At 46.3% G+C, this 27,905-nt stretch overlaps 1 protein-coding gene across 4 annotated transcripts; it reads left to right on the plus strand.

Annotated features, from left to right (window-relative positions):
• Window positions 1-634: 634 nt before the first annotated feature.
• LOC144093868 (uncharacterized) lies at window positions 635-26,209 on the plus strand. Of its 4 annotated transcripts, XR_013306342.1 has the most exons (4): window positions 635-1,077; window positions 25,453-25,523; window positions 25,762-25,832; window positions 26,071-26,209. XR_013306342.1 is itself a non-coding variant. In XM_077627603.1 (2 exons), exons 1-2 carry the CDS (start codon window positions 756-758, stop codon window positions 2,615-2,617), a joined length of 336 nt encoding a protein of 111 aa, XP_077483729.1. In that variant the 5' UTR covers window positions 717-755; the 3' UTR covers window positions 2,618-2,736. The 4 variants fall into 4 exon arrangements, 2 of the variants coding, with proteins under 2 accessions (XP_077483729.1, XP_077483731.1); XR_013306343.1 differs by lacking the exon at window positions 635-1,077 and adding an exon at window positions 23,997-24,274 and having other exon boundaries at window positions 25,762-26,209; XM_077627603.1 differs by lacking the exons at window positions 25,453-25,523; window positions 25,762-25,832; window positions 26,071-26,209 and adding an exon at window positions 2,604-2,736 and having other exon boundaries at window positions 717-1,077.
• The last annotated feature ends 1,696 nt before the right edge of the window (window positions 26,210-27,905 follow it).

Consider the following 27,905-nt stretch of genomic DNA (forward strand, 5'->3'; position numbering starts at 1 on the left):
CAAGCACGCTGTGCTTAGGTTGGACAGGAAAAACTCATGTTAATAAATTTTGATTTGATTTGACTTAAAAAACATTTCCTATGCTCAGAATTGCGTAGTACAGCCCCAATGCTGTCCTCGTCTTTGTAACTACCCTAATTATTATTTTCTCTTTTCTACAGGCTTTTGTGTTTGATCATTCTACGAAATGTGAATGTTTTTTTTGTCTTTTAAACCACACCCAAGCGAAGCGGGAAAAAATTTACCGATATGTTTTGACTTTACGACAGTAAGCTGTACTCGTAACAGCTTACGTTGCGTTAGACACGGAACATCTGATGCCATATACACAACGCTTGGAAACTCTGCGAGCTCACGCGCATCGGTTTTTTCCTTAAGCGGCAGTCACCCATTCCCCCTCATTGCTAAACGCAACGAAACTACTGAAGGTCAGTTTAAAAAAAAAAAAACAAGGTTTCTGACCAAGAAATACTTCCTCCTCGAGTCTGCCGCGGATGCTTCGTGCGTATAATGAGGGGCGCCCGATAACGGCAGACGCCGCCACCACTGTCAGACAGCGCGACACCAAAGCGACCATCCCTTCGGGCTCATCGCTTACCGGATATTGCCGCCAAACAAGTCAATGCCTCTGCACGTGGCGACCGGGAGACGCAAACCTGTTCACTTCATTGAGAAAACTAATTTCAAAAACTTCAGCACGTGCAGGTTTCTGTTCAGCATACCACCGAGCAGCCAAAACAAACCGGTCTCTCGGCATGGGTTCTTCGCAAGCGACTGATAAGCCAGCGCCGGCATATAAGAGGCGCTCGTCGGCAGTGGAGCAACAGAAGCACCCTGTCGAGGCTGAAAAGAGGCGAGCCGCAACAACCAAATTCTTCGAGATGAAGTCCAACGCCATCGCTGCCCTGACCGTCCTGCTGCTTCTGTGCGCTGTATCCGCCCCCGTGATGGGCCGCTGTCCCAGCACCAAGGGTCAGGGTAGCGACTGCTCTGCCTCTAGGTGCACGCCGAGGCAGTGCGCTCTTCGGGGACTGGAGTGCTGTCCCAAGCCATGCGGGGGCACCTGGTGTGTCAGAGGTGAGTGCCGCTGTTTTCTTGCCGTTAGTCGGTACAGAATGAGCGGAGCGAAAGATTCCTGCGAGACCAAACATAGTCATCCTAAAAGACGGTGCAAGAGAACGAAAAGTCGGTCACGCTGGTTCCAGGTATGAAACTCTGGGAAATGTTCGCTTAATGCAACTGGACCATAAGCGAAGCATCATATGTGGTCTGACCCGATGCAAATTAATACGGCTGAAAATTCACCGAATAGTGCAGTCGCAGCTGGCCGAAGACTGCTAGTTGGGGATCACTGGCAAAGAACTTGGCGGACGAAGGTGATGATTGTTAGAATTTTATCTGAGGAAAAAAATCTCGAGGCATGTGGGTACCGTTGAGAAAATCGTCGTGAAAAAATATACAGTAAAACGAACATGTCCCCGGCAGGACTGTGAAAGTCTTGCGGCGCTATAGGCTTCAGCCTGCAGCACATCAGCAAACAGCTCACGGCGCAGATTCGCAGGTTCAAAAATACCAGAGCATTAGGTCAAAAGAGCTCGTTTTTCTACGACCGTTTCCTGGCCGCCGGGAACAGCGCAATGATCACAGCGTAGTCAATGACATTTTGGTTGGTTGGTACAGGGAGAAGACCAGTTCACTCCTGTGCCGGTGCAACTCATGGCAACTTGAGCTGAGCCGGTTCCACAGCCTGATGCCTACAAGTCAAAATGATCGCGTCTTGTGAAGAGTATACTATACATACCAGCTCGAGATGTACAGTACGCGCGACGTTTTTTCCGCACACCATGTGCACACATCAGAAACTTTCTCTCTGCTCAAAAACAATAACGACCGATTCTTGAACAAAAGGTCGTAACAAAAATGGTGAGTGCCGCCACTATTAGTACAGACTCCACTACTACAGGCAACGAAAACGCTAGGAGGAGGGTCGTGTAATTTTCGATCCTGGATTATTTGCCTTACAGCCACAGCCAGCTTCTTCTTTCAGTCATCTAGCTTTTGAAAGGCAGTCATTTTGTGCGACCTACATGAGTACATTGGCCTTGTTGCCACATACTCGTGCGCAGTACGCAGCTTGGTCATAAGCCAAAGCACTGCACTGACCTATCCTAAGGAGATATCTGAAGTCTATCGTTCATTTACGAAAAAAAGAAATCTCCTGATAAGGAAGCGAAGCGACGTGTGTGATCCCGAATTATTAAGAAGACGAAATTCGAGTACAACCTTGCCTACTTTTTTGCGGCCCTGCGTAAGTGCTGTTTCACCAGAAAAATAATGCGCCAACCAGCACCACTGTTTGTAATCATCATCATCTAAACTGCTTCTAAACCCTGCTTTCATTCGGCAGTGCGAGGAAGCGTACGCTGATACTGAATCAAACAAAACCGTTCTTCTCGCATTGTGTACTCAACAGGTGACTTAAACATTAATTGTCATGCAGCATACCTAATCTTTTGCGATACGCCGATTCATTCAAAACAGTCACCTGGAACTCGGTTACAATGTTTTCACAACAAACCCCTCTCCTTTCTTTTCGTATGCAGGAGTTCGTGGATAGTGGACCATGACACGTTTGGGGCTGTTGCGGGCGACACCCTGCTCTATCGGAATGAGAAAGTTGTCAGCTTTGCTCATTACCCGTCTTTTATAGAAATAAATCACGCCGTGAACTGTTGATTCTTCGCTCCAGACTCTCCTTTCTTTTTTCTACATATAATAATAATAATAATAATAATAATAATAATAATAATAATAATAATAATAATAATAATAATACAGTACAAATGAGGGTTCAGGCCCGTCAGAGCCAACAAGAGGCTTGCCGGACTGTGCCCGGCAGTAAATGCAAAGCGAGAAAATGGCAGGAGATCAATAGAAAACACTAATCGCTACAAAGAACACTAAAGTTAAATTAATACAAATTCACGAATCGAGCTCAAAGATAAGTAGTATGCAAAAAAAGAACAGAACAAAACAATCATGCGCATTTTCGTGATAAACAAAGAGCAGCCGCGGTCAACATAAAGCTTTCAAGTGCATCTTCAGGTTCCGCAAAGAGGTCACTTCAAAAAGTTCATCAGGCAATTCATTAAATATTTCAGGCACATAAACGCAGCGTCTTGATCTACCGTACCGCGTTGAACTCCGCGGTACAAAATAGCAAGTCGACTTCCGCAACTATCTACTCGGAACATTCAGCACTAAAACGTTGGAATTCCAAAAATGGCGACGAACGACTGTTTGAACAAATAAAGAGCGAAATGATGGGAGACTGAGCCATTGAAAAACGTTAGCGCCGGATGGCAGAGGGGAATTATATGCAATGAAGTTTAGCATGTTTTTCAAGAGTGTAACCAAACGGTCATGCCAACGGGAAGGACACGAAGCATAAACAGTGATGCCATACCTAAGGACACTATAGGCGAGCGCATGCGTAATAATTTTTTTCATGGCCAAGGGCGCCAAAGATTTCACATTAAAGAGTAACCATGAAGCCTTAATAAAGCTTCCAACATACGTAAGCTAAGTGTTCATGCCATGATAAGCAGCCGCCGAAGACCACACCCAGATATTTGTACGAGCTTACATATTCCACCGGTTGACAGTGACCTGAAACATGCTCATACAAAATACCGGCTTATCTTTAAGTGATATTTTTAAAAGATTTCTGAAACACATGATCCTTGTTTTCTTCGTGTTCACTGAGATTTTGTTCTCAGCAAACCATTTCATCAGATTATTTATGGTTTCCTGCAACAAATTCTCCGCGGTTTCAAACTAATGTGCTTTGCTAACAAAACTGTGTCATCCGCGTACTGGAGAATAGAGCACTTGGATACTGTCGAACTCAAGTCATTTGTATATAAATTAAAGAGCAATGGAGATAAAATGGACCCCTGGGGTACGCCTGCCCTCAGTGGCAGTTTAATCTGACAGCTTGTGCGCGTCCATACAGAAAACTCTTGAGAATATCATAAAAGCGGCCTCGGAAGCCAGACGGATGATATTCCTGCAACAAAATATTATGGTTCACGGTATCAAAAGCTTTCTGAACATCGAGAAAGAGGGCACAACTCAACAGGTTTTCATCAAATGCAGTGTAGAGTTCATCAGCGAATTCCTCCAGAGGAGGAGGAGGAGGAAAAACATTTATTCAGAGCACAAAAACTGGGTGGGTTCAGTACGAGAACCCATTGGTCGCCATCATAATCCGGCCCCTCTCAACCAGCAATTTCTGGTCGAGTGGGCTGTGGCTATGAAGGGTTGCCTCCCAGCGCTCATGAGTCGGATCGGGATTGCTGTCCAAGTCTGGGTTTTCTTGACATTCCCAAACCGCGTGAAAGAGTGTGCCAACTGCTCCACAGAAAGGGCAGGACGAATTGTAGGTTTCTGGGTACCATTTACTCATTAGGTAAGGATTGGGCAGAGTATTAGTTTGTAGAAGCAGCACTAGCGATATCAAAGAACAGCGAGGCAACGGTTATGTCCGACTCACAAGCAGCGGTACGCAATTACCTGAGGCCGCGTTGGCGCTCCGTGTTGGGAAATTTTGGAAAGGTCTAATCCTTCCAACATCCAGATCTTCTGGACGCCAGGGCACCTCTCAACGACGGGCAATGAGGCGGCCAACACAGCTGCTCGAGCTCTCCTCCAGAAGTGCTGTAGTGCCCCTCCGTGTAACAAACCCAAACTGACGATCCGAAATGACAAATAATTTATTCAAAAAAGACGTCATGCATCCAAACAGAATTTTTTCCAGTATTTGTGACAAAATTGGCAGTATGGAGATAGTCGGTAGTTTTCACAAGCATCTCTTTGTCCCCCCTTGAAAAGCGGTGCAACGATAGCTGTTTTCAAGCTCTCCGGAATAACCGCGCTTACCAAAAATCCGTCCAACAAAAAAAGTAGGATGTTCGAAAAAGCAGGAAAATTCCGTTGTAACAATGAGGCTGATATGCCATCTATTCCTGCAGGCTTGTTTCGTCTGAAGCTGAATACTCTCCTTTCAAGATCGTCCTTTGAGAGCCTTGGAAGATACGCTGAAGCTGATAAACACTCTTTTAGTGTGCACTTAACGTCTTTTCGAGCTGCTGCCTTTTCCGCCGCGAGCGTAAAATGTTTATTGAAGTCGTTAGCTTTTGATACAGAATCATTTTTTAAAGCGTGCGAGCAAAATGAGTTTGCTTCTTTTCCACGAAGGTAGTTAATCAACGACCACATCTTTGCAAGATTTCTGACAGATCGTTCGAACTGCTCTTGAAAATACCTGCGCCGTGCAGATCTAATAAGTGCTGCCACTCTATTTCTAGCAGCCCTGTATTCCGAACGGAGGTCTGCATTTCTGGGATTACGTTTAGAACGTTTCCAAAGCCAGAATCTGTTCGCGATCACTCGCATAATTTCAGGACTTAGCCACTTGTGATTCTGCCTGATTTTACGAGTAACCGTACGCATAGAAATGTTTTTGAACCCAGCTAGCTTATCGCATATCTTTACGTAAACTTCTTCCGCTGGTTCATCTTCTATTAAAGATGTCCAGTTGAACGTTGCTACTAAATTATCGAGTTTCCTTTCATCTAATATTGACACTGGTATCTTGGCATCACCGCAACTAGCTAGTGTAGCACTCTGAACCTTCGATTCAGCAGAAAAACGACAAGCAGTGAAATAATGGTCCGCTAGCTGTTGTGTGATAATGCACGAGGTCAAGCTGTGAATCGGTGCACGTACAGCAATGTGGTCCAGACAAGACTTCACCAGTCGACCGTTCATTATGTCTTCTCGTGTGGGAGCATTATTCACGTTTTCAATTCCATATGCGGAGAGTGAGGATAAGTAATCAGCGATCGAAGTTTTTCATGGGCATAAGATATTGATGTTCAGGTCACCTGCCAAACAGAACAACTCCTCTCCTTTGTGCTGAAGAAGTATCTCTTCAAGTTCGATTACGAAACTAGTTACGCTATAAGAGGGTGGTATATATACAGCCAATAATGTCAGAGATGCATGCAGCAGATTTACTTCTAAAGCAAAGCATTCCGCATGTGTAAAAGAGATTTCAATAAGACAAACATCGTACTTTTCATTGACGAATACAGCAATCCCTCCTCCCCGGCGTGTAGGATGCGTAACAAAACTGGGCCGGTAGCCTTTCACGGCGAACATGTCTAAACAGGAAGATGGCATATTTATCTCAGTAAGAACAAAGATGTCGACAAGGCCTGTGGCGTCTTGCGCTACAAGCTTGAATTGGTCCAAATATTTACGAATGCTACGAACATTAAAATTTACAAGTGTGAACTACTGATCTTCGCTTCGCCCAAGGTTCGTTTTAAAGGCAGAAAAGTCGGAAAATTCCATTTGTCTGGGTACAGAAAGGTCACTCATTTTATCTTGCTTATGTCAGAGTCACAGGTAAATCGGATGAGCGTTGCTGCTTCATCCTTCTTTACGTACACTTTGCCACCTCTAACCCAAACGTCCTTATAGGCGTTTTTCTTCCCTGCAGTCCTCGCCAGCCAAAATAACCTCCTGTTCATCTCAGTCAGATTTTCATTGAAGTAGAGCTCCGGCAACGATTTCGACTCGAAAAGTCCCCAAACCTTGCCACGCGCTGCAAACCAGCGTTCTCGAACAGCTACTGATGAGAATCTCACCAAGACCGTCGGCGATGCTTTATTTTTGCTTGGAAGACGGTGGACAGCCACAACTTCCCCTTTAGTAGGCTTATGAAGAATCGAGGACTTCAAACAGATTTTCTTCTTGCTTAAATGACAAGCCATGGATTTCTATATTCAAGTTCCTACTATGTTTCTCGCTATCATTCATCCCCTGCTGTAGTCTTTGAACCAAGGCCTCGTGATCAATCACCTTTTCCTGCAATTCATGTATTTCTTTCTTGTAAGCCGACGCTTCTTCTTTATCCACTTTAAGTTGTAGGACCACGTCATCATATTTTGCTGACATCAGCGTTACAGAATCTTCCAACTCATTGACCATAGTACAAAGCTTACTGAAATCTGCTTTTAACAAAAGCAACGCGTCAACTTTGACAAGCAGCTCTGGTAGGTGTTCTACATTTCGTTTTATCTCTTTTAGTTCTGCTACCAATTCTGAAAGGTCCCCACTGTCGGTCGACAGTAGTGTCTGTGAAGTCGAACTACCGCCTTTTCTGCTGGTACGGCAGGTTTTGCACACCCATAAATCTCTTTTCTGTGGTCCCATCGTATTGAATGTATTTGGAGCGATTCCTGAACAGTTCTGCGCTCTGCCCCAGGTGGTACGACTCTTTACAGTCTGCACATCTCATGAAGCGGCCATCGTCAGGTAATGGCTTCTGGCAGACAAGACAATCATCACCCATCACCGGTGCAAACGCTCAGACAACTTAACAGATAGCGATAATGAAGTGGGTCTATGGAGCAAGATCAAACTCACACTACCTGTCGAACGATAGCAGAAATGTGCTGGCAGAGCTCCCTGCCACCGACTACTACTACTACTACTACTACTACTACTACTACTACTACTACTACTACTACTACTACTACTACTACTACTACTACTACTACTAATAATAATAATAATAATAATAATAATAATAATAATAATAATAATAATAATAATAATAATAATAAATAATTATTTTTCGGTGCCCAGGCACAATCCAAAGGTCTTGGTGCTGGTACACCATTCACACGCACAAAACGTAAATTTATTTCACCACAAAGGAAGACACTCAGGGGAGGTAATGCAGCAGTCAAGGCGATAGAAAAAAAGACATATAAACTAGGCGTGAAAACAAGGATGAAGCAAAAAAGCGAAAACAAGAAAACAGCGAGAGCAGCGGTAAATGAAAGCAGCTAGAACAGGCAACAGACATATAAATAACTAATGAAACAATAAACAAAGAGAATGAACACAAGAACGACCGATAACAGCCAAGCACAGCATATAGCAAAATACAAACAAGAATAAAGCCAATACTAATATGAACGAATCAGAAACCTCTGAAATACAAGCTAGAAATACAATCATACACAATAAGAAATGCAATTAGTGAACGCGTTACAGACAATCCTGCGTGAGTACACAGTATTAAATAAAGAATATTAATGAAAACAAGTAGACGCGATGAACAATTAAGGAGAAAAAAAAGACAATATAATACCGGTGCAAATGCACAAGTGTAGTAAAGACAAAATGCATGAACGGGGAAGTTATGTATGAGAAAAAGAGTGCTCAAAGTGGAACGTCACGGACAACCAGTATAAAGGAAGGGAGAGAATTTGCGAATATATCAAGGTGAGGACAAAGAGAATTAAACAACTTTTGCCTTCTGTCCATAGGGCAGAGGGAGTGCAGGAGCGCAGAAACTTGGAATGGTCTGAATTCCCTTATGCTCTTTCGCGTACACGCAAAAGGATACGCGCTAGGAGCTGAGGGCATAGAATGTGACCATGAAGAAGTTTATACAAGAAAATTATGTCTGCCCTCACACGACAGCAGCTAAGAGAAGGAAGCTGCAGTGAGTTACTCCGTCTGGGACGAGAGCTGGAAGTTTTGCAAGAAAACCGATGTTGAAATATGCGTAAAAACTTTAGCCGAACTCTCGATTTTTTCACAGTTCGACTGGCAAGTGCCGCTCCAAACAACAGACGCATATTCCAAAAGCGGCGAGCATATGGAGAGGTAGAGCTTTAAGAAAGGAAGTGGGGCTCGAAACTCTCGAAAGCCTGCAGATGAAGCCGAGTGTACGCATAGCCCGTAAAGCAATGCGTTAATAATAATAATAATAATAATAATAATAATAATAATAATAATAATAATAATAATAATAATAATAATAATAATAATAATAATAATAATAATAATAATAATAATAATAATATTAATAATAATAATAATAATAATAATAATAATGTAACGGGGGGTTTGTTACGAGGTAATGGGGCGACGGGAACGGCAACGGCAGCAGTCTGGGATCAGATCGGCAAAAGACACACAAGCGTAGCGCTGGCAAAAACTCTCGAGAACACTGTCACCTCGTCTTCGTCTTTTCCAATCATCAGACGCATCTTCTTCTTTAGCCTTACAATCACCCCGGGGACAAGAGGAGCCATCCTGGCGACTTAGGATGATGGCAAGACGGCGGGGTCGTAGTAGGGCTTAAGGCGCTGGACATGAACGGTCTCCCGTCCTCGGCGGCGGAGATCAGGAGACGGCGTGAGGGGTTCCACGATATAATTTACCGGAGAGGTGCGCTCCAGCACACGGTAGGGACCATGGTACTTCGCAAGAAATTTTGAGGAGAGACCGGGAGTTCCTGGAGGGATCCAGAGCCACACAAGTGCACCAGAAGTGTAGTTCGGTGGGGTTTGGTCGTGGTCGAGGCGGGAGCGCTGGCGATGCTGGGTGTCAGTGGTGAGTGACCGGGCAATTTGGCGGCAGGCTTCGGCGTGTTGCGCAGCGTCGGAAACAGGCCGATATTCGGATTCATCAGGGCGGTAAGGGAGGATAGTGTCGATAGTAGCAGAGGGTTGGCGGCCGTAAAGTAGGAAGAAAGGAGAGAATCCGGTGGTAGACTGCGTAGCGGTATTGTACGCATACGTAACGTACGGAAGGACGAGATCCCAATTCGTGTGGTCAGAAGCGACGTACTTGGAGAGCATGTCTCCGAGTGTGCGGTTAAATCGCTCAGTGAGGCCATTGGTCTGCGGATGATAGGCGGTGGTAGTTCGGTGAATCGTGTTGCACTCTTTGAGAAGCGCCTTCACCACCTCAGATAAGAACACGCGGCCTCGGTCACTGAGCAGTTCACGAGGTGCACCGTGGCGAAGGATGAATCGGTGCAAAATGAAGGAGGCGACGTCCGTCGCTGTGGCAGCCGGAAGGGCAGCAGTTTCGGCATATCGTGTAAGGTGATCCACCGCTACTATAGCCCAACGGTTGCCGTCTGCAGTGTATGGAAGCGGACCGTACAAATCAATGCCAACGCGGTCGAACGGGCGTGGAGGGCATGGTAACGGCTGCAGCTCAGCAGCAGAACGATGGGGAGGTGTCTTGCGACGTTGGCAGGGAATGCATGCGCGCACGTACTTCATGATAAAGGTGTACATTCCGCGCCAGTAGTAGCGCAGCCGTATGCGGGTGTAGGTCTTGAAAACGCCCGCGTGACCGCTGTGGGGGGCAGCATGGAAGTATGCGCATATCTCCGAGCGTAGGTGACGTGGAATAACGAGCAGCCACTTGCGACCTTCGGAGTTGTAGTTACGGCGATAAAGGAGGGTGTCACGGATCGCAAAATGGGCAGCTTGGCGGCGGAGCGCACGTGACGGTGAAGCAGCCGTCGGGTTGGCGAGAAAGTCGAGAAGGGAAGCGATCCAGGGATCCATGCGTTGCGCTGAAGGCATGTCGCTGAGGCGAAGCAAGGGCAGAGAAGCGTCGGAGGTGGAAAGGCTGGCGATCTCGGCTGGAAGGGGGCAGCGTGACAGTGCATCGGCGTCTTGATGCTTGCGGCCGGTGCGATACACGACGCGGATATCATATTCTTGCAAGCGAAGGGCCCACCTAGCGAGGCGGCCGGAGGGGTCTTTCAGGTTGCAAAGCCAACAGAGCGCATGGTGGTCGGTCACAACGTCAAAAGGGCGCCCATAAATGTACGGTCGAAACTTCGCGAGGGCCCATACAATCGCCAAACACTCTTTTTCAGTTACGGAGTAGTTGCGTTCTGCTGGTGTGAGTGTGCGGCTAGCATAAGCAACGACGTATTCGTCAAAGCCAGGTTTTCGTTGGGCGAGGACAGCGCCGAGGCCAACACCGCTGGCGTCCGTGTGAACTTCGGTAGGAGCGGCCGAGTCGAAATGGCGCAGAATGGGCGGCGCCGTGAGGAGACGGCGCAAGGTGGTGTATGCGTCGTCGCACGCTGGAGACCACAGTGATAAATCCGCACTTCCAGACAGCAGTTGAGTCAAAGGCGCAGCAATGGACGCAAAGTTGCGAATAAACCGGCGGAAATATGAGCACAAACCCAGGAAGTTGCGCAGGTCTTTGATGGAGGTAGGTTTGGGAAAGTCAACCACAGCACGAAGTTTCGCGGGGTCGGGACTGACGCCCTGCTTAGAGACAACATGACCTAAGATGGTTAATTGACGAGCGGCAAAACGGCATTTTTTTAAGTTCAGCTGCAGGCCGGCGTCAGAGAGGCAGGTCAAGACGTGCTTCAAACGGGAGAGGTGGGTGTCAAAGTCCGGGGAAAAGACCACAATGTCGTCGAGGTAGCAAAGGCATGTCTTCCACTTAAGTCCGCGCAAAATGGTGTCCATCATCCTCTCAAAAGTCGCGGGGGCGTTACAAAGCCCGAAGGGCATCACCGTAAATTCATACAAGCCATCCGGTGTCACAAAGGCGGTTTTGGGGCGATCGGCTTCTTTCATAGGAACTTGCCAGTACCCGGAACGCAAATCAAGAGATGAAAAGAGTTCGGCCCCTTGCAAAGAGTCCAGAGCGTCGTCTATGCGCGGGAGGGGATAGACATCTTTGCGCGTAATCTTATTAAGGCGGCGGTAATCTACACAGAAGCGTATGGAGCCATCCTTCTTTTTGACGAGCACCACAGGCGACGCCCATGGGCTGCTTGAGGGCTGAATGACGCCGCTCTGGAGCATCTTGTCGACTTGGTCTTCAATAACTTGGCGCTCGGCGACAGACACACGATAGGGACGTTGTCGCAGCGGTGCGTGGTCACCTGTGTCGATGGCATGGGTGACAGTGGAAGTTTGGCCCAAGGAACTTTGATGTGAGTCAAATGATGAGCGAAACTGATTAAGTAAAGTGAGAAGCTGTGCCCTTTGCGGCGCTGGAAGGTTGTCGTCGATGGAGCGAAGGAATGCTTCGGTTGAGGAGGGATCGGGCGCAGCAGTAGGTGGGCTGAGTGCGGCTATGGAGAGGTGCGGCGCGTCGTCCGTCTCTTCGCGGATGAGCAGAGACGCGAATGGTTGTACCGTGCCGAGACATTCACCTAGGCGCAAGGCGTTGGGGAACGAGAATGGGTTAGACACGAACAGTACGGAGAGGCCAGCGGATATAGTCAGTACAGCGTATGGCAGAGGCAGACACTTGCGGTGCAGAAAGATAGGGGACGGAGTGAAGAGGACAGTGTCGTCGCGAAGAGGGCCGCAAGAGAGTGGTACGAGGACTGAAGAGCAGGGAGGCAGGTCAATGTCTCCGGCAACTAGGGCCTTAACACAGGCACCAGGAGGGGCAGTGTCCAAGACAGCTTCGGGCAGGTGAGAGAACTCGACTTCAGCTCGAGCACAATCGATGATAGCAGCATGGCGCGATAGGAAATCCCAGCCCAGGATAACAGCATGAGAACAGCAGGGCAGTACGACGAATTCGACGGCATAAATGGTCCCCTGGATTACAACGCGAGCGGTACACGCTGCTGACGGCTGGATGTTCTGAGCGCTGGCGGTGCGCAGTGAGAGTCCAGCAATTGGCGTCCTTACTTTTCTTAAAGAACTACACAGCTTTGCGTCCATGACGGAAACGGCAGCACCAGTGTCGACAAGCGCCATGACAGAAACGCCGTCGACGGAAATTTCAATGAGGTTAGCGGCTGACGGATGAGGCCTTTCGAAGTTCGTTGTGGACGCAGTTCTCGCCTCAGGAACTGCGGCGCCTAGTTTTCCTCCTGGTTAGCGGTGGGGCGACGTCGCATAGGCGAAATAGACCGGCGTCGTGGAGAAGAGGGCCGGCGGCTGGAGAGGGTAGAACGGTCCGGCGAGGAAGTACGACTTTGCGGCGGCGCAGCTGGTACAGAGTACTGACTCGGTGGGGGCCAGTACCCAGGAGCTTGGGGAGGAATTTCCGCGTCCGGGAGACGACGGCGGCAATGCCGAGCTACATGACCTGGGAGACCACAAAAGAAGCAAATCGGCCGATTGTCCGTTGTGCGCCAGGAATCGCTGACCCTTGGAGTAGGTCGTCGGTAAGCCACTGGCCCTCGCAAATGCGCCGGACGCGCACTATAGATTGGCGGCTGCGGTCTTGCTACGACATCGGCATATGTCACTGGAGCCGCGACAGGAGGCGGTCTCGCGACGGCTTCGGCATATGTGAGCGGAGCCGCCACAGGTTGTGGTCTGGCGACAACGTCAGCGTATGTCAGCGGAACCGTGACAGGTGGTGACGGATGAGCCGGTGGAAGAGCCTCAGCAACTTGCTCTTGAATTGTATGTCGGAGCGCTGGAGTCAGATAAGATGGTCGGTCGTGAGCGCTCGGCAGAAAGGAAAGTTGACGTGCCACTTCTTCCCGCACGAAGTCTTTAATCTGCTGTAGCAGCGAGGGGTCAGGAGCAGGCGTGAGCCCAGCGAGCGACTCAACCTGCTGTGGCCGCTGGCGTGTCAGAATCCGCTGCTTGCGCAACTGCTCAAAGCTTTGACACAGCGTGACGACTTCAGCAACGGTACGCAAGTCGCGCGCTAGAAGCATCTGAAAAGCGTCGTCATCGATGCCTTTCAAGATGTGTTGGATCTTGTCGGCTTCCGACATACGAGCGTTGACCCGCTTGCACAAGTCGACGACATCTTCAATGTAGCTAGTGAAGCTTTCACTAGCCTGCTGAGATCGTTCACGCAATCGCTGTTCGGCTCGGAGTTGCCTGACAGCCGGTCGACCAAATACGTCTGCAAATTTAGTCTTAAAAATGGACCAGGTTTGAATATCTGCCTCATGGTTGCGATACCAGAGGTTAGCCACACCGGCGAGATAAAAGATGACGTTGTTTAGCTTCGTCACATCGTCCCATTTGTTGTATACGCTCACCCGCTCGTACGATGTGAGCCAATCTTCCACATCGTTCTCGTCAGTCCCGCTGAAAATGGTCGGGTCCCGTTGACGAAGAGAGCCGGCACAGATGACAGCCTGGCCCACTTGTACGGCCTGGTGTTGGACGTCCTCAGGCATCGTGCGCGCCGGGAGAGCACGACTACGGAGCTCCAGGGCCGATGTTTTTACCCCGCACCTCCACCAAATGTAACGGGGGGTTTGTTACGAGGTACTGGGGCGACGGGAACGGCAACGGCAGCAGTCTGGGATCAGATCGGCAAAAGACACACAAGCGTAGCGCTGGCAAAAACTCTCGAGAACACTGTCACCTCGTCTTCGTCTTTTCCAATCATCAGACGCATCTTCTTCTTTAGCCTTACAATAATAATAATAATAATAATAATAATAATAATAATAATAATAATAATAATAATAATAATAATATCTTTATTGCTACCATAGTGAATTGCAATATTCATCAGGGCCGTCTAAGCCAATAGCGGCTTGTGGGACTTCACTCCGGTAGTTGGCGCAGCAACACCAAAATTTTTATTGCGTTTCCAGAATACAGCAAACTAAAAAATTTAACAACAAAGGTCACCTGTTTCTGGCAGGTGAAGTGAATGAAAAGACACACAGGTCAATGAAATACAAGTGTAAAATATTCATACCAAACGAAGTCGATTTCTCAGCACAGTTATAATAATAACAATAATCTATTTATGCTCACCACAGTTAAATGCAATATTCATCAGGCCTGTCTAAGCCAATAGCGGCTTGTGGTGCATGGCCGGGCAAGTTGGCGCGGCAACATCTTTTTTTTTTTTGCATACAGAACTTAATCAGTTTACCAAAACAATTCGACCTGTTCCAGGCAGGTGAAGTGAATGGAAAGACAATGAAATACAAGCGCAAAATATTCAAGTCAGACGAAGAAGGTTTTTCAGCGCAGTCATAGAAGCAGCAGAAAAAATTTCATCCAGCAAGTCAGGCGGCAAGTGAAAACTTTAGGCGCGTACTCGCAGCATTTTACCTCGCCGTATACGGTATTTGGTTTAGGGATAATTTTCAAAATAACAATTCCCTCATCTAAATCTTTGCATGATAGACAAACAGATTTCCCTCTGACCAACCTGCCTTGTTTTCCATCATAACCTGGCTGCGCTCTTTAAATGCCCTAAGCCTTCTCTATAGGTGACCGGGACGACCTCGTGAAGTATTTTCAGTAATTAAAGCTATGCTATTTCATAAATCTCTGGATTTGTATGTATATACAGAAAATGCGATTATATTTTAGGATTCTGCATTTGGCTTGGCTAGAGTTTGGACAAAACCAGTTGACTCTGGCTGCAGGAATTCGCAAAGTATGGATTCATATTTTGATTCGGACAACCCTACAAAAACGCTGACAAATTTCGAAATGCCTCGAATGCTAAGAAATTGGAATTAAAGTCGTTTCATTTCTTCTGCGACTTGCATGTTGGAAAGGTGACGCAATAGAAAAAGCTGCGGTACACAGCTAGAAGACCTCATTACATACATTGCTACAAACCTGTCCACATAACACGAGCACACAGCGGCAAAACCACATACAGCCATACATCGGCAAAATCACGAGTGCTCACTCAGGCTCACTCACAAAAGTTCGGTCAACCTACGAGCTCACTCAAGCTCACACCCACAGAGGCCTGTGCTCACCCGAACTCATGAACTCAAACTCATTTATGATCACAACTCACATGGGCTCACTCAGACTCACCACTCATTCGGGGTCAACCACTAATAGCGACTCACGTCTCACTCAGGCTCGCGACTCATCTAGGCTCACCCACTCATTTCAACTCACGACTCATTTGGACTCATTCACTCATTTCGACACACGACTCACCCGGACTCACGACTCATCTGGGCTCACTCCTTTCGACTCCCGACACAAGTGGGCTCATTCATTTGGTCTCACAACTCATCTTGACCCACGATTAATTTACGCTCAGTCATTCAGGCTCACTCGCCCATTTCAACTCATTACTCAGCCAGACGTGTGTCCTTGACTCACGATTTCTATAAGCTCACTCATCAGACAGCTGAATCTGCTTTACGCCCAACGGCCCATGTTATGCGCCTGACAGAACATTTACATGTGGCAAATATCGCACCTGTACTTGTCCTTTTTTATGGTTTTGTGCTGTAGAATTCACTGACGATTTTGGCCAACTTTTAAGACATAGATAAACACTTATTTTGGGGTTTCAATATTTTTGCGTTTACTGTTTTTTTGGTTCCTATGTTGTGCTACCCTTTCTCCAGAATTAATCCTATTATCAAGCCTTTCAATCGGGCTGTTTCTGTGTTTGAACCATATATTATACGCCCCTCTCAAGAGCAGCGACAGCCTCCCGTAAGGACTTCAGAACTGCTACGGTACTGTTAGTTACGTTACTGCTATATACAGTTGTTATAGACTAATTTTCCTATTATACAGCTTTTCTCCTCTGCGACCCTTCTCCCTTATTCTCCCTTAACTGATCCATCTGGAGTACAATGTTTAGCCTCATTCTGAGGGTTGCATCCTCTACCGTTTCCTTTCTTATCCGCACTTCATGGACGTGAAAAAAAAATTCACCTTCTATAAGGTGTGATCAGCCCACCAAACTCCTCGGGACCAAGCTTCACCGATTAACCACGGACACACAAACGGTTGTGCAGCGGTGCGGCTTGCACACATCTGCAGGTAGGAGATAGGAGAGGCTCGCCTCCAAAAACAGGTCCCCAGTTCACAAAAATTATGCGGGCACGTAAGCAATTCTCATTATTATGCGTGAATGCGAGAGCACTGCTTGTATCTGAGTTTTTATCGGGGAGTTTGGAGGTGAACGTTGTTCCGCTGCGTTGGTCGCGTACTTAATCGGTAAATAACTGCTGCCGCCGGCCACACTTCGCTCTCCCACCTGATGGTGTAGACGTCAGCGATTCAACTAAAGGCCAAATCACTGCGGCGGCAGTACTTTCTCTTTTGTGTAATCTCTAGCCATGTTTACAAGAATACATAAATACGACAGTGGCGCATCATATTTCCTAGTGTATCTCGCGGAGGTGACACGCCACTGTTTACATGTACATCAAGACATGCGGGACAGTGGTATCTCGCTTATGCGGCGGAGGGGGTCAGCAGCTCCCATCTTGAGCCATCACCTTCTGGAGAACTTTGCTTGAGCTTGGTCTAGTTTGTTATCTGAGTGAGCGGGTATTGTACCCCAGGGAGGAGAAGGGGCGCCTCCAGACCTGTTTCCATTCATCGCGGAAGTCGTCTTGCCCTTCTCGGAAGGAGAAAGTCGAAATAATGGTGGTGCCGTCACTCGCGTGTAGTGTCCCTGCCACGCATTTCTGTCGCGCGTGCATGCCACAGTTTTCTGGCTACAGCCCGGTTTTTGCACCAGCCAAGTAGTGCGCTAGCTTCAAACTACAGTCAATCACCTTGTTCCGGGGACGCGGAGCAATCAAGGCGCCATGGCGCGCTCAGGGTGACATGTACAACGCGCCTCCAGCATGCCGCTGCGATAGGAGGGCTGCATGCGACAATGCTGTGATCTCTCTTGCAAGGTGCGGTACGTGCGTTGAATATCACTGGACCCCGTTAAGTGATGAACACTGGAAAGCTTTCTGGGCATCTCTCCTGTGTCCTTTCAACAACTTCCCTTCCATACAGCTAAAGAGGCGCCTCCCTTATTTCTTTTCGAACAAGACTGTGAACATTTCGTCTGTGAACGAGGGTTTTCATTTGGAACGCGCTCAATATTTTGCAACTTGTCCATGCGGCAACGCATAAACGACGGTCGTGACGGTGTAAGTGAGCACAATCGGATAGCTGAACATTCCGAGGACTCATACCATACAATCAACTTTGACGAAAGCACCATCCTCGGGACCGTAGCGAATTACCAAAAAAGGCTCTTACTCGAATCTTGGCACATTCAAACAATCCCTAACCAGAAGGAAAAAAAACTGCCATCGACCGTCCCGCGCCTTCCCATCATCGCTTTCCTTCTTTCGGTCACTTTGTGCCCTACAATGGAAATTTAAAGATATGCCAGTCACTGAGGAACAGGAGAAGTGAGCGAATAAATGGTTTGCAAGAAATATTTGAAGGTGCTTGTCTTCATGCCGTCTGTCTTCGTTTGGTTCAGGTTTTGGTTGATTTCGTGCCGCGCTCTAAACGTAAGGCTAATTTTCGCATTTCCATTACTACGGTTTGGCCCGGAATAATTAAACAAAAGAGAAATCCGCATTCAGTTTCGACAGTCGCGTGTATGAATTCATTTCTGCCATATAAGGTCTAGCCTTCTGACCGTGCGTCCAGATGAAGTAAGTTTTGGGACATTGCATGCATAAAAAATAAAGAATTAAAGGTAAAAAATATGGTGCTATGGGTAACAATACTGGGTAAAGTTCAGACCTATTGACTTACTTAAAGTTAAAATGCACAAAAAATGTTAACACTGCGATGCGATGAGCTCTTAACTGCAGCTAGCCTGTAGGCAGGCCTGCCTGAGAGGCCTAGAGGCCTGTAGCTGCCCCTCACGGGACGCAAAGATCTGAGGCCGCTGCATGTGTTTTGCAGCTAATTAAGAAACAGCAAAAGAAGAACTACAGCAAGCGCGTTACAACCAGACACAGGTAATATCAACCGAGACCAAGCACGGCGACCAATAAACTTTTCTCATGTTTTAATAATCTAGAGTTCAACAGCCACATAAATTACATAATGCAGACAAAATTCGCTGCATAAATAAAACGCACAAAGAAGAAAAGGAACAAACAAGACAGGACTGCGCTGCTGCGAGTTCTGTCTTGTTTGTTCCTCGTCTTCTGTGTGCGTTTTATTTATGCAGCGAATCTTGTCTGCATTATGAATAGCAACCAACTAGCCCAATCCACCGTTCTACTTCAACATAAATTACATATCAGGAAAAAATGAAATTTTTTTGCATCCTCGTCTCGATTAGAAGCTTAATAAGTATTACGAGTGCACAGGAAGCTCGACCGGACTGACTGCGACTGATAAAGATCTGAATGTGAGCCCGGACTCACCAAGACTCAGATCATGATCTTAATGTGAGCCCGGACTCATGACTCAAATTTCGATCAGAACATGAGTCCAGACTCACGACTCATATTATGATCTGAATGTGAGCCCGGACTCACAATGACCCGTATCAAGATCTGAATGTGAGCCTGGACTGATGGCTCGGATCACAATCTGAATATGAGTTCGGACTCACTCACGACTTAGATCATGATGCGAATGTGAGACCGGGCTCTCACGGCTCAGATCATGATGTGAATGTGAGTCCGGGCTCACTCACGACTCAGATCATGATCTGAAGTGAGCGTGAGTGAGCCCAGGTTTGTCCACTCATGAGTGAGTTCGCCTACCTATGCATACATCATTTATTATAGACGTATTACCGCTGACTAGATTAATAAAATATAAACTAATGAACTGCGAGGTTCCTTTGAAATACTGGTAAGTGCAATATTGTCATTTTCAAGAATGAAAATTGTTAATTTAGGGCATATTGAATGAGCATAATAACTTGCACTCAAAAAAGGGGACGGAGATGATGCTGTATTCTAAAGCATAATAATGAAAGGATTATAATAAATTAAATAAAAAAATTCAGCATTAAAGTTCTATTTCTTATTAATTTTTATAGCTAATTTCCAGAAACCAAATAATGGCTTGGAACTTCACAATAGCAAATTTTATTAAAGCGTTTACTGTATGGGTATAAAGCTTTCTCATATGACCGCCCTGTGCATGCGCGCCTGTCTTCCCCTAGCTCCACTAGGTGAAAAAAAAAAGAGCCAGCTTCTACTGCGTATACTCATGTTAGCAACAGGCGCAGACGACAGATGGTGCCAGCTGTCAAGTGCAGATTTGCTGCTTCGCATGCGGAGTTTGCGTTTAGTGGAATCGGTATTTACCCTATAAGGGTAAATAAGTGATGATGCAAGTATTGAGTTTTTTTCCCCTTTTCTCAGTGTGTGTATGTGTTTTTTTTTTTTTGCCCTGGCTGTTTTCGAGCCGCTGTGTCTATGTATTGATGTTTTATGTTAATGGTTTATGTTTGTATAATAGTTGTAACATGAACCCGGTATCTTTTATTTCTGCTTGTTATTATTCACCATTGTATTATGTCTCGACTGCTGCCCCCATATGTAATGCCCTAGCCCAGGGACCTTTTAGGGTAAATAAATGATGATGATCATTATGATGATCGCCCTGCGTCACCCACGTGCATTTGTTTTGAGTCAGTCTTCTGGGTGGCAGACTGATTTTTGCACATTTCACAGAGGGCACCATATCTCAAGAGAAAGACACATACCCTCGTACATGGGTCATAAGCCTTACAGTGCATTCTTGCGCATGAACCAGTTTGTACAGATATTGTTGAAGAGTATATCCTCCAAAATAAATAAACAATATTATAGGAGTGGTAATAAAAATGAGTTATAAATGATGTGCGAATTTTAGCTGGCTGGTTCAACGTACTGCAACTTGAGATGCCATTTTTTTATTTTATTACCATTGCTTTAGCGTGCGCGTCACGGTTTAGAGTCTCAGAAAGAAGTCACACCGAGACTTCTCCACGCACCATACCCTACCCTTAGATACGCTCCCGCTATCACCAAGTCCACACATATCCCTCCTGTACCCTCTGCCACCACCCCAAAGCCACTCTCGATCATATCCTTTTCCTCTGCCCGGCGCATCCTCCCTTGCGGGGCCTGGAGCACGTTACCACCTGGCAGGCTTGGGAAACCATACTGCGCTCCGAGGACCCCTCCAAGCAAGCCAGCGCCGCAGGCTCATCTCAGTCATCAGATTGCCGTCACGTAACATTATCATTGCACGTCACTGCTGTCTGTAGCAGCCTAAAGGACCTAATATAGAGTCCACTGTGAGTGACACTCACAGTGGGCGCGATTAGAACCACCTGGCTGCGCCACGCACCTGCTGCTCCAAGCCATCAGAAGCTGGATGTTTGGCATACCATACCAGCAGCAACTGCGTCGTTTGGTTTATATTTCACCTTCGAAGTCTGCACACAGAGGGCTTGGATAGAGACAGACGATACCGCGCATAAATTCGCGCAACAGCACACAACGCGGTCCGCACTGCCTGCTTCTTCGCGTTTAGCAAGGCAGCACGCTCTTGTCTCAGTTGCACCAATGTGGGACTTCACGAATCCGAGTGTGAAAGGGCGATTAAATTGCACGGAAATTCTAATGCAGCATCAATCGGAGCTACGCAGCACAACGTAAGGCTAGCGCGGCTGCTTCATCATCTCTCGTGCCGCCGTATTAAACAGTGGCGCCCCAGTAGCCTGTGAAAGCTGCGAAAGGTATACATTTATTATTTCGTCCACACCGACCGCTAACCAAGGCAAATACTCAGACATTTCGCGGCATTCCTACGCTGGCGCGCTGCTCAAGAGAGTGGCAGTGACAGTGATACCTCCTTTCGAGATATTTTTGGAACACTATTTGGAAGGTGCAAGAGGTGCGGAGTAAAGAAGGAATGAGGCGAAAATTGTCGCCGATTGCAGCGATTGCTTATATGAACATGTAACCGAATATGTTTCATTGTTAATGCTGAGTAAACGGCAAGAATGACGTTGAAGAAGGCTAGGGAATTATGGTGAAAACAATGGACGCAGATAGTAAAAGCTTAAAAAAAAAGAACTGGATCACATCGAAGTGAAGAGGAAGAAAATGTAAATGTATTGCTGTAGTAATGCTTACAGTTGTTGCAGTTAGCCCACGACGAAATGTTTTTCTCGTGTGATGCTGAGAAAATGGCAACTGCGAAATGATGATAAATGTGTACTTGATCGATACTTGCATTTATTTTTTATTCGGCTTCTTTTAACCGGCTGTTTGCCTTACGTTGAATTTTCTCATAAAGCTTGTTGGTAACGGGACAGTTGACACAAACGACTGTGTCTTCCATTAAAATTTTGCTATTTTTCATAAAACTACACAACAAAGCATGAACGTGATTGTGCATTTCTTCCAGTTGTCTTTTATCAATGACCGCCTACTGGATAAACCAGCTCATGTCACTTCCGTAGTGTCCTTAAAAGTGGGTACTTCCGTTTAGGCAACATTTCTGTCATTTCGCAAGCAACGCAAAAGAAGAACATTGTTTTGCATGAAAGTTTGCGCCTCCTAAGGTACAGAGGCCTAGAAACTCTGCACTATTATTCTCAAAAATGTTTATACTAGCACATAAAAGAGGGAACGTGTTACATTAAACACAGAAGACATGGTGACCTGATAGAATAGTGAGTTTTTCGTGTCATGAAAACCGTGTGCACCATCACAGACGTCACAGTGAAGGGTTCGGGATTAATCTCGACCACCTGAGGTTACTGTTTGACAAATTCAGTAAACGGGCATCTTCGAATTTCGACCATATCAAAGCGCGGCGGCTGCAGTCTGGTTGGAACCCTCTAACATGTGCTCAGTAGCAGAACGCAATAGCCACTGAGCCATCGTGGCTGGTAACACTACAATACTTGCACAAACAAATCAATAAATGAAAAAAGTAGCAACACGCAAACTGGTCAGCGCCAGTGCTGCACACTGCAAAGCGGCGCTACTTGGACTACGATAGAAGCAAAAGCATTTCTGTTACTGCTTTGCTGCCTGTATTCTTCCCTGTATTCTTGCCTGTATGCTTTCTTGCCTGGTCTTTTGTGTCGTTTTACATAACTTACAAATAAAAACACTGACATTTTGGAGAGTCGGTTGCGATTCATGTTAAAGCAAAAAGGTGCCAACAAACGAAGAAACTTCGAAGAAGGCAGCGCTTTTCGCGTACCTTTCTTATTCACTGTCCTTCGTTTCGTCGCGCTGTTGAACTTCAAGGTGAGACGTATAATAGCAGTAGGTTGTGATTGTGTTTAATCTCCTTAAGTTAGGTTAAGTCATCTTGACCTTTTGTACTAACTGCTTTCCTTGCCCCGCTTTCTTCCTGCGTCATAAAATTCTCAATTGGGTGCCCTTATGCTCACTTAAGGGTCAGTAATTAGGATAGACGACTACCCACCGAGTTAATGCTGCTCGCACTGTCTTTCAAGTTGTGTATGTTCCGTGCATATTCGTTTTGATCTTTTTCTCTCTCCTATGTGTATCTCGTTGTATCTCATAGCGAGTTAAAACATACATTTAAAATTTTCAGCTCTTGAGTCACTGCGCTTGAAAACAGAACGAATAAGTGTTCTGTAGCGAACGAAGTTATATTGATTATTCGAAGTAACGAACTATAAAGTAGCGAGGCTATTTTTTTGCAGATCAACGCTGCATATCATCGCTTCCATTCACTTCACATCTCTGTAATCACCTCTATTTCTTATGTGCCTTTTTTAACGTTGTATACCACATATGCCGGCTCTCAACTTATATTAATTCCGTCTACCATTTCACACGTGCGCATACAAAATAGACTGTTTCCTAATTTGCAGGACATACGACAGTAAGCAGGCATCGGGCCCGCCTGTACGTTTTGAAAGGCACGGAATATCCCTGGCAATCGACCAACGTTGGGAAACACGGCAAGCTCACGAGCACCTCCTTTTTCCTTGAGCAGAATTCGCCCATAGCCTCTCATTGCGACCAGCGACGAAACAGTAATGAAGGCCACTTCAAAGCAGACCACGGGGTTTCTGACCGAGAAATGCTTCCTCCTCCTGTGTGCAGCGGGTGACTGCTTTGTAAGTCCGGGCACGCGACAGACGCCACCACTCTCGCCCATTGCCACACCACGAACCAAAACGGCCGTCTCTTCCGACTTGCGCCTCTACCCGATTGCAGCCAAACAAGTCAGTGCCTCCGCACGTGGTGACTGGGGTAAACAAACCCTTTCACAGAGAAACCAGTGTCCAAAAAGTGATTCACGAAGCTTGGCTTTTTTCGAGGCAACGCATTCCGTCTATTTCGCAGTTCAGAACAGCGGGCAACCAAAACAAACCGGTCTCGCCGCATCGGTTCTATAGATGTAAGCAGCTGATAAGACAGCGCAGGCATATAAGAGACGCTAGCTCAAGGGGCAGCACTGACAGACTCATAGAAACGTCGGCTGAGACTGAAAGAACAGAGCCGCAACAACCAAATCCTTCGAGATGAAGTGTAACGCCATCGCTGCCCTGACCGTCCTGCTGCTTCTGTGCGCTGTCTCCGCTCCCGTCATGGGCCGCTGTCCCAGCACCCAGGGCCAGTTCAGTGACTGCTCCTTCTCCCGGTGCACGCCGAGGCAGTGCGCTCTTCGGGGACTGGAGTGCTGTCGCAAGCCCTGCGGTGGCACGTGGTGCGTCAGAGGTGAGTGCCACTGTTCTCTGCATCCTTAGTGATGTACAAGGAGGAAACGAGGTCAAAGGTATCTGGGATGAGGACAATAATTCTTTCGTAAAGGGCATTTTTTGAGCTGCGAAACGTAGTCACTGTCTAAGGGCGAACAGAAAAACTGACTGGCTGGTAGACAGTCGCACTCATTTCAGTGTCAAACATTTGTTAGCTGGAGCAGAGACAAGCAAGAGACAAAGCATTTGCTGTGCCCAGATGAAAACTTTCGTAGCTCGAATAAAACGTCTATGTAACGGTCAAATAGCAGTGTCCCTTTATTTCCATAAGCAGAAAGTGCTTTTTTGCATTAACTGTCTTCGCAGTTCACTTCTGCACAGTGCATGGTTAGCTTGTTTAGCCAATAAGGCACTGCATCGGAATGATCTTCGTTTGTGGTTCGATTTACAGACGAGGTACTGCTTTTATTTGGCAGCGCGTGGCCTGTATAACACCGAAGTAGTTAAGAAAAATAAAGTGCTTTTAAACACTGCGTAAACTGAACCGCGTGACGTCGAAATTAGTAGGAAAGGAATCGCTTTCGCAGCGGGCCAAAAGTGACTTTTTTTTTTCCAGGTACGGCCATCCTTTTGTCCATAAAAAAAGTGGCGACCAAGGATAGAACCAACGAGTCAGATTTTCCCGTGTATGCTGTGAGGCCTCTGTTTGAAATCGAGCTGTGGTAGAGCCCTTTATCTGGATAGAACGAGGCCTAAGTATTCGCCTTCATTTCTACTCTGGCTGAGCTCTTGTATCAACGGCAACGACGCTATTAGTAAGGTGTACAATCACGAGCAATATGATAGGCAACAACGTGTGAGCAATCATTAATTGATTGCTCCGTAATTATGTCGGAAAACCACTTTTTTCCGTTTTCAAACTAGTTTTACTCCTGGCCTGTGTAACATTCAAAAGCCATTCTCAAATTCATAGAAGATATAACCGGAAAATTCGCACTTTGTGCAAAAAGATTGTTCTCTCTCATATTTCACCCGACTGCGTACTAAATAGATGACGTCGTATGCCACCTCGCAATTCTTATCACTACGCCTTGCGGAGATCCATAGACCGCAATGTAATGTTGAATGTTGAACTGAGCGGTAATGTGTTCACTAAGTTTTCGCTTTCTCAACAATGCTTTCCTTTTCTTCACGCAGGAGTTCGTGGATAGTGCTCGAGAAGACTATGGGACATCTGGAACTGTTGCGGGCAACATTCTGTCACTGAAGTGAGAAATTTGTTATTTTTTGGTGATTCTTCCTTTTTGAAGAAATAAAACATACCTCAAACTGTTGATGACTTGCACTCGACTCTCTTTGAGCTCTATGACTTTTCACCTCGCAATTCTTATCACTACGCCTTGCGGAGATCCATAGACCGCAATGTAATGTTGAATGTTGAACTGAGCGGTAATGTGTTCACTAAGTTTTCGCTTTCTCAACAATGCTTTCCTTTTCTTCACGCAGGAGTTCGTGGATAGTGCTCGAGAAGACTATGGGACATCTGGAACTGTTGCGGGCAACATTCTGTCACTGAAGTGAGAAATTTGTTATTTTTTGGTGATTCTTCCTTTTTGAAGAAATAAAACATACCTCAAACTGTTGATGACTTGCACTCGACTCTCTTTGAGCTCTATGACTTTTCACCTCGCAATTCTTATCACTACGCCTTGCGGAGATCCATAGACCGCAATGTAATGTTGAATGTTGAACTGAGCAGTAACGTGTTCACTAAGTTTTCACTTTCTCAACAATGCTTTCCTTTTCTTCACGCAGGAGTTCGTGGATAGTGCTCGAGAAGACTATGGGACATCTGGAACTGTTGCGGGCAACATTCTGTCACTGAAGTGAGAAATTTGTTATTTTTTGGTGATTCTTCCTTTTTGAAGAAATAAAACATACCTCAAACTGTTGATGACTTGCACTCGACTCTCTTTGAGCTCTATGACTTTTCACTATGCATTGCTCATGCCTTCATCCGAATGCTTGTATGGTAGCGCCCACAGATTACGCTGTGCACAACCTCTTTTCCTCGCCTTCACCATATCCTTTCAGTTTTAGGGGCAGCACTTAAACGCCTTTCGTGGGTTGAGCCGCGTCCCCACTGTCGATGTAGCAGAGACAAACCTTAAATAAACAAAAATAAGCATCGCCGCGAATGGGATTCGAACCCGCAGCGCCGCGAAACGGCCAACTCCACTGGCCACTGCACGAGAGCGTTGGGCTATCGCCGCTGATTTTTTAGCACATTGTTTATTACAGTGCAGCAATGTTCATGAACAATGTATGATAGGCTATCGCCGCTGCCGATCACGGTTAGTGTTAAAACTGTAACACATTCTCGCGCTGTGCATTGCACATCGTCGTCTTCATCAGCTAATACTACTATCGAACTAATATCGTCGTCAGACGTGCCGACGACCCAGCAAAGCAAAACAATGAGCCTACAGAGCCTGAAACACCGTCAGAGGTGCGCTCAAATTTTTCATTAGGAAGAATCCTTATTGTGCATTTTTTTAAAATCAGCATAATTTTCTGGTCGGTGTCATTGACACACTTTAAATTTATTTCAGTGCATTAAGATTACGTTTTGCCATTTTTCGCGTCTGAATTGTGGGTTTTTATTTTTTTCGAAGAATTTTCTACAACTTCGCATTGAAGTTTTCTTAAGGAACTTATGAGCTCTCCATCTCCAACTCAGAAGTAAATAAACCACGCTTTTATACTGATCTCGTGTAATATAAACAAAACGGAGGACCGAAATTTGTTAGCACAGCAAAAATTGCAACAACTTTTTGTGGACACGGTGGTTCATAGAACTGCCATAAAACAAGATGAAAATTCAGTTCACCAAGAAGCGATTGGCCGAACAGTCTTTGCTAAATTTACTTTGCAGCATGTTGTCGTGTTCCAGCGTTTGCTGTTGACAACTGACGTGCTTCTTTTAGACCAAACTGTGAAACCGGATGGCGAAAGGAGCTCTAGCACAGCCCATTTCTTGAGAAAAGCAGAGAGATATACTCACTAAAGCACAAAGCGGTTTACATTTTAACAAGGTTGCAGATAAATTACTAAAACATTCACCGCCATCAAGCAAAACCCCAATGCATTGTATATGGTGAAATGAACAAGCGTTATACAGCAAACAGACCAACAAAAAAATGTGAAAAATGAATTTATGAGACAATAGTTTACAGCCTTTAATCACAGCATGCAAGAGTTTAATTGATTAGTTCTGATGTGATTCTACGCCGTTACCTGAGCAAGTTAACGTTTCTTTAGCTTCGCAGCGCATCTATTGCGACGAAAGTCTTGCGGTCGAGATTGTGATGAACGTCTTCGACTTCTGTGGGTGAAACTCTTCTTCCCTTTTTCTCCTTTCTGCGCACGTCTATACGATCGAGAGTACGCGTGATTCGTACAAACCACGACTGCGATGCGCGATGAGCCGTGACGCCAGCGGTCGTAGCCCAAGGAATGCCACCTTCGAGTACCACGGTTGTCTTCGTGAACTGTGGGCGCTCTTCGAAAATGCTGCGCGCCAACAAATGCGCACTCGTGTAGTGTGTCCATGCGTCTGTAACCAACACGGAGGCACCGACATTTCAAAG

This window comes from Amblyomma americanum, chromosome 6 (genome assembly GCF_052857255.1).
Source record: "Amblyomma americanum isolate KBUSLIRL-KWMA chromosome 6, ASM5285725v1, whole genome shotgun sequence".
NCBI lineage: Eukaryota > Metazoa > Arthropoda > Arachnida > Ixodida > Ixodidae > Amblyomma > Amblyomma americanum.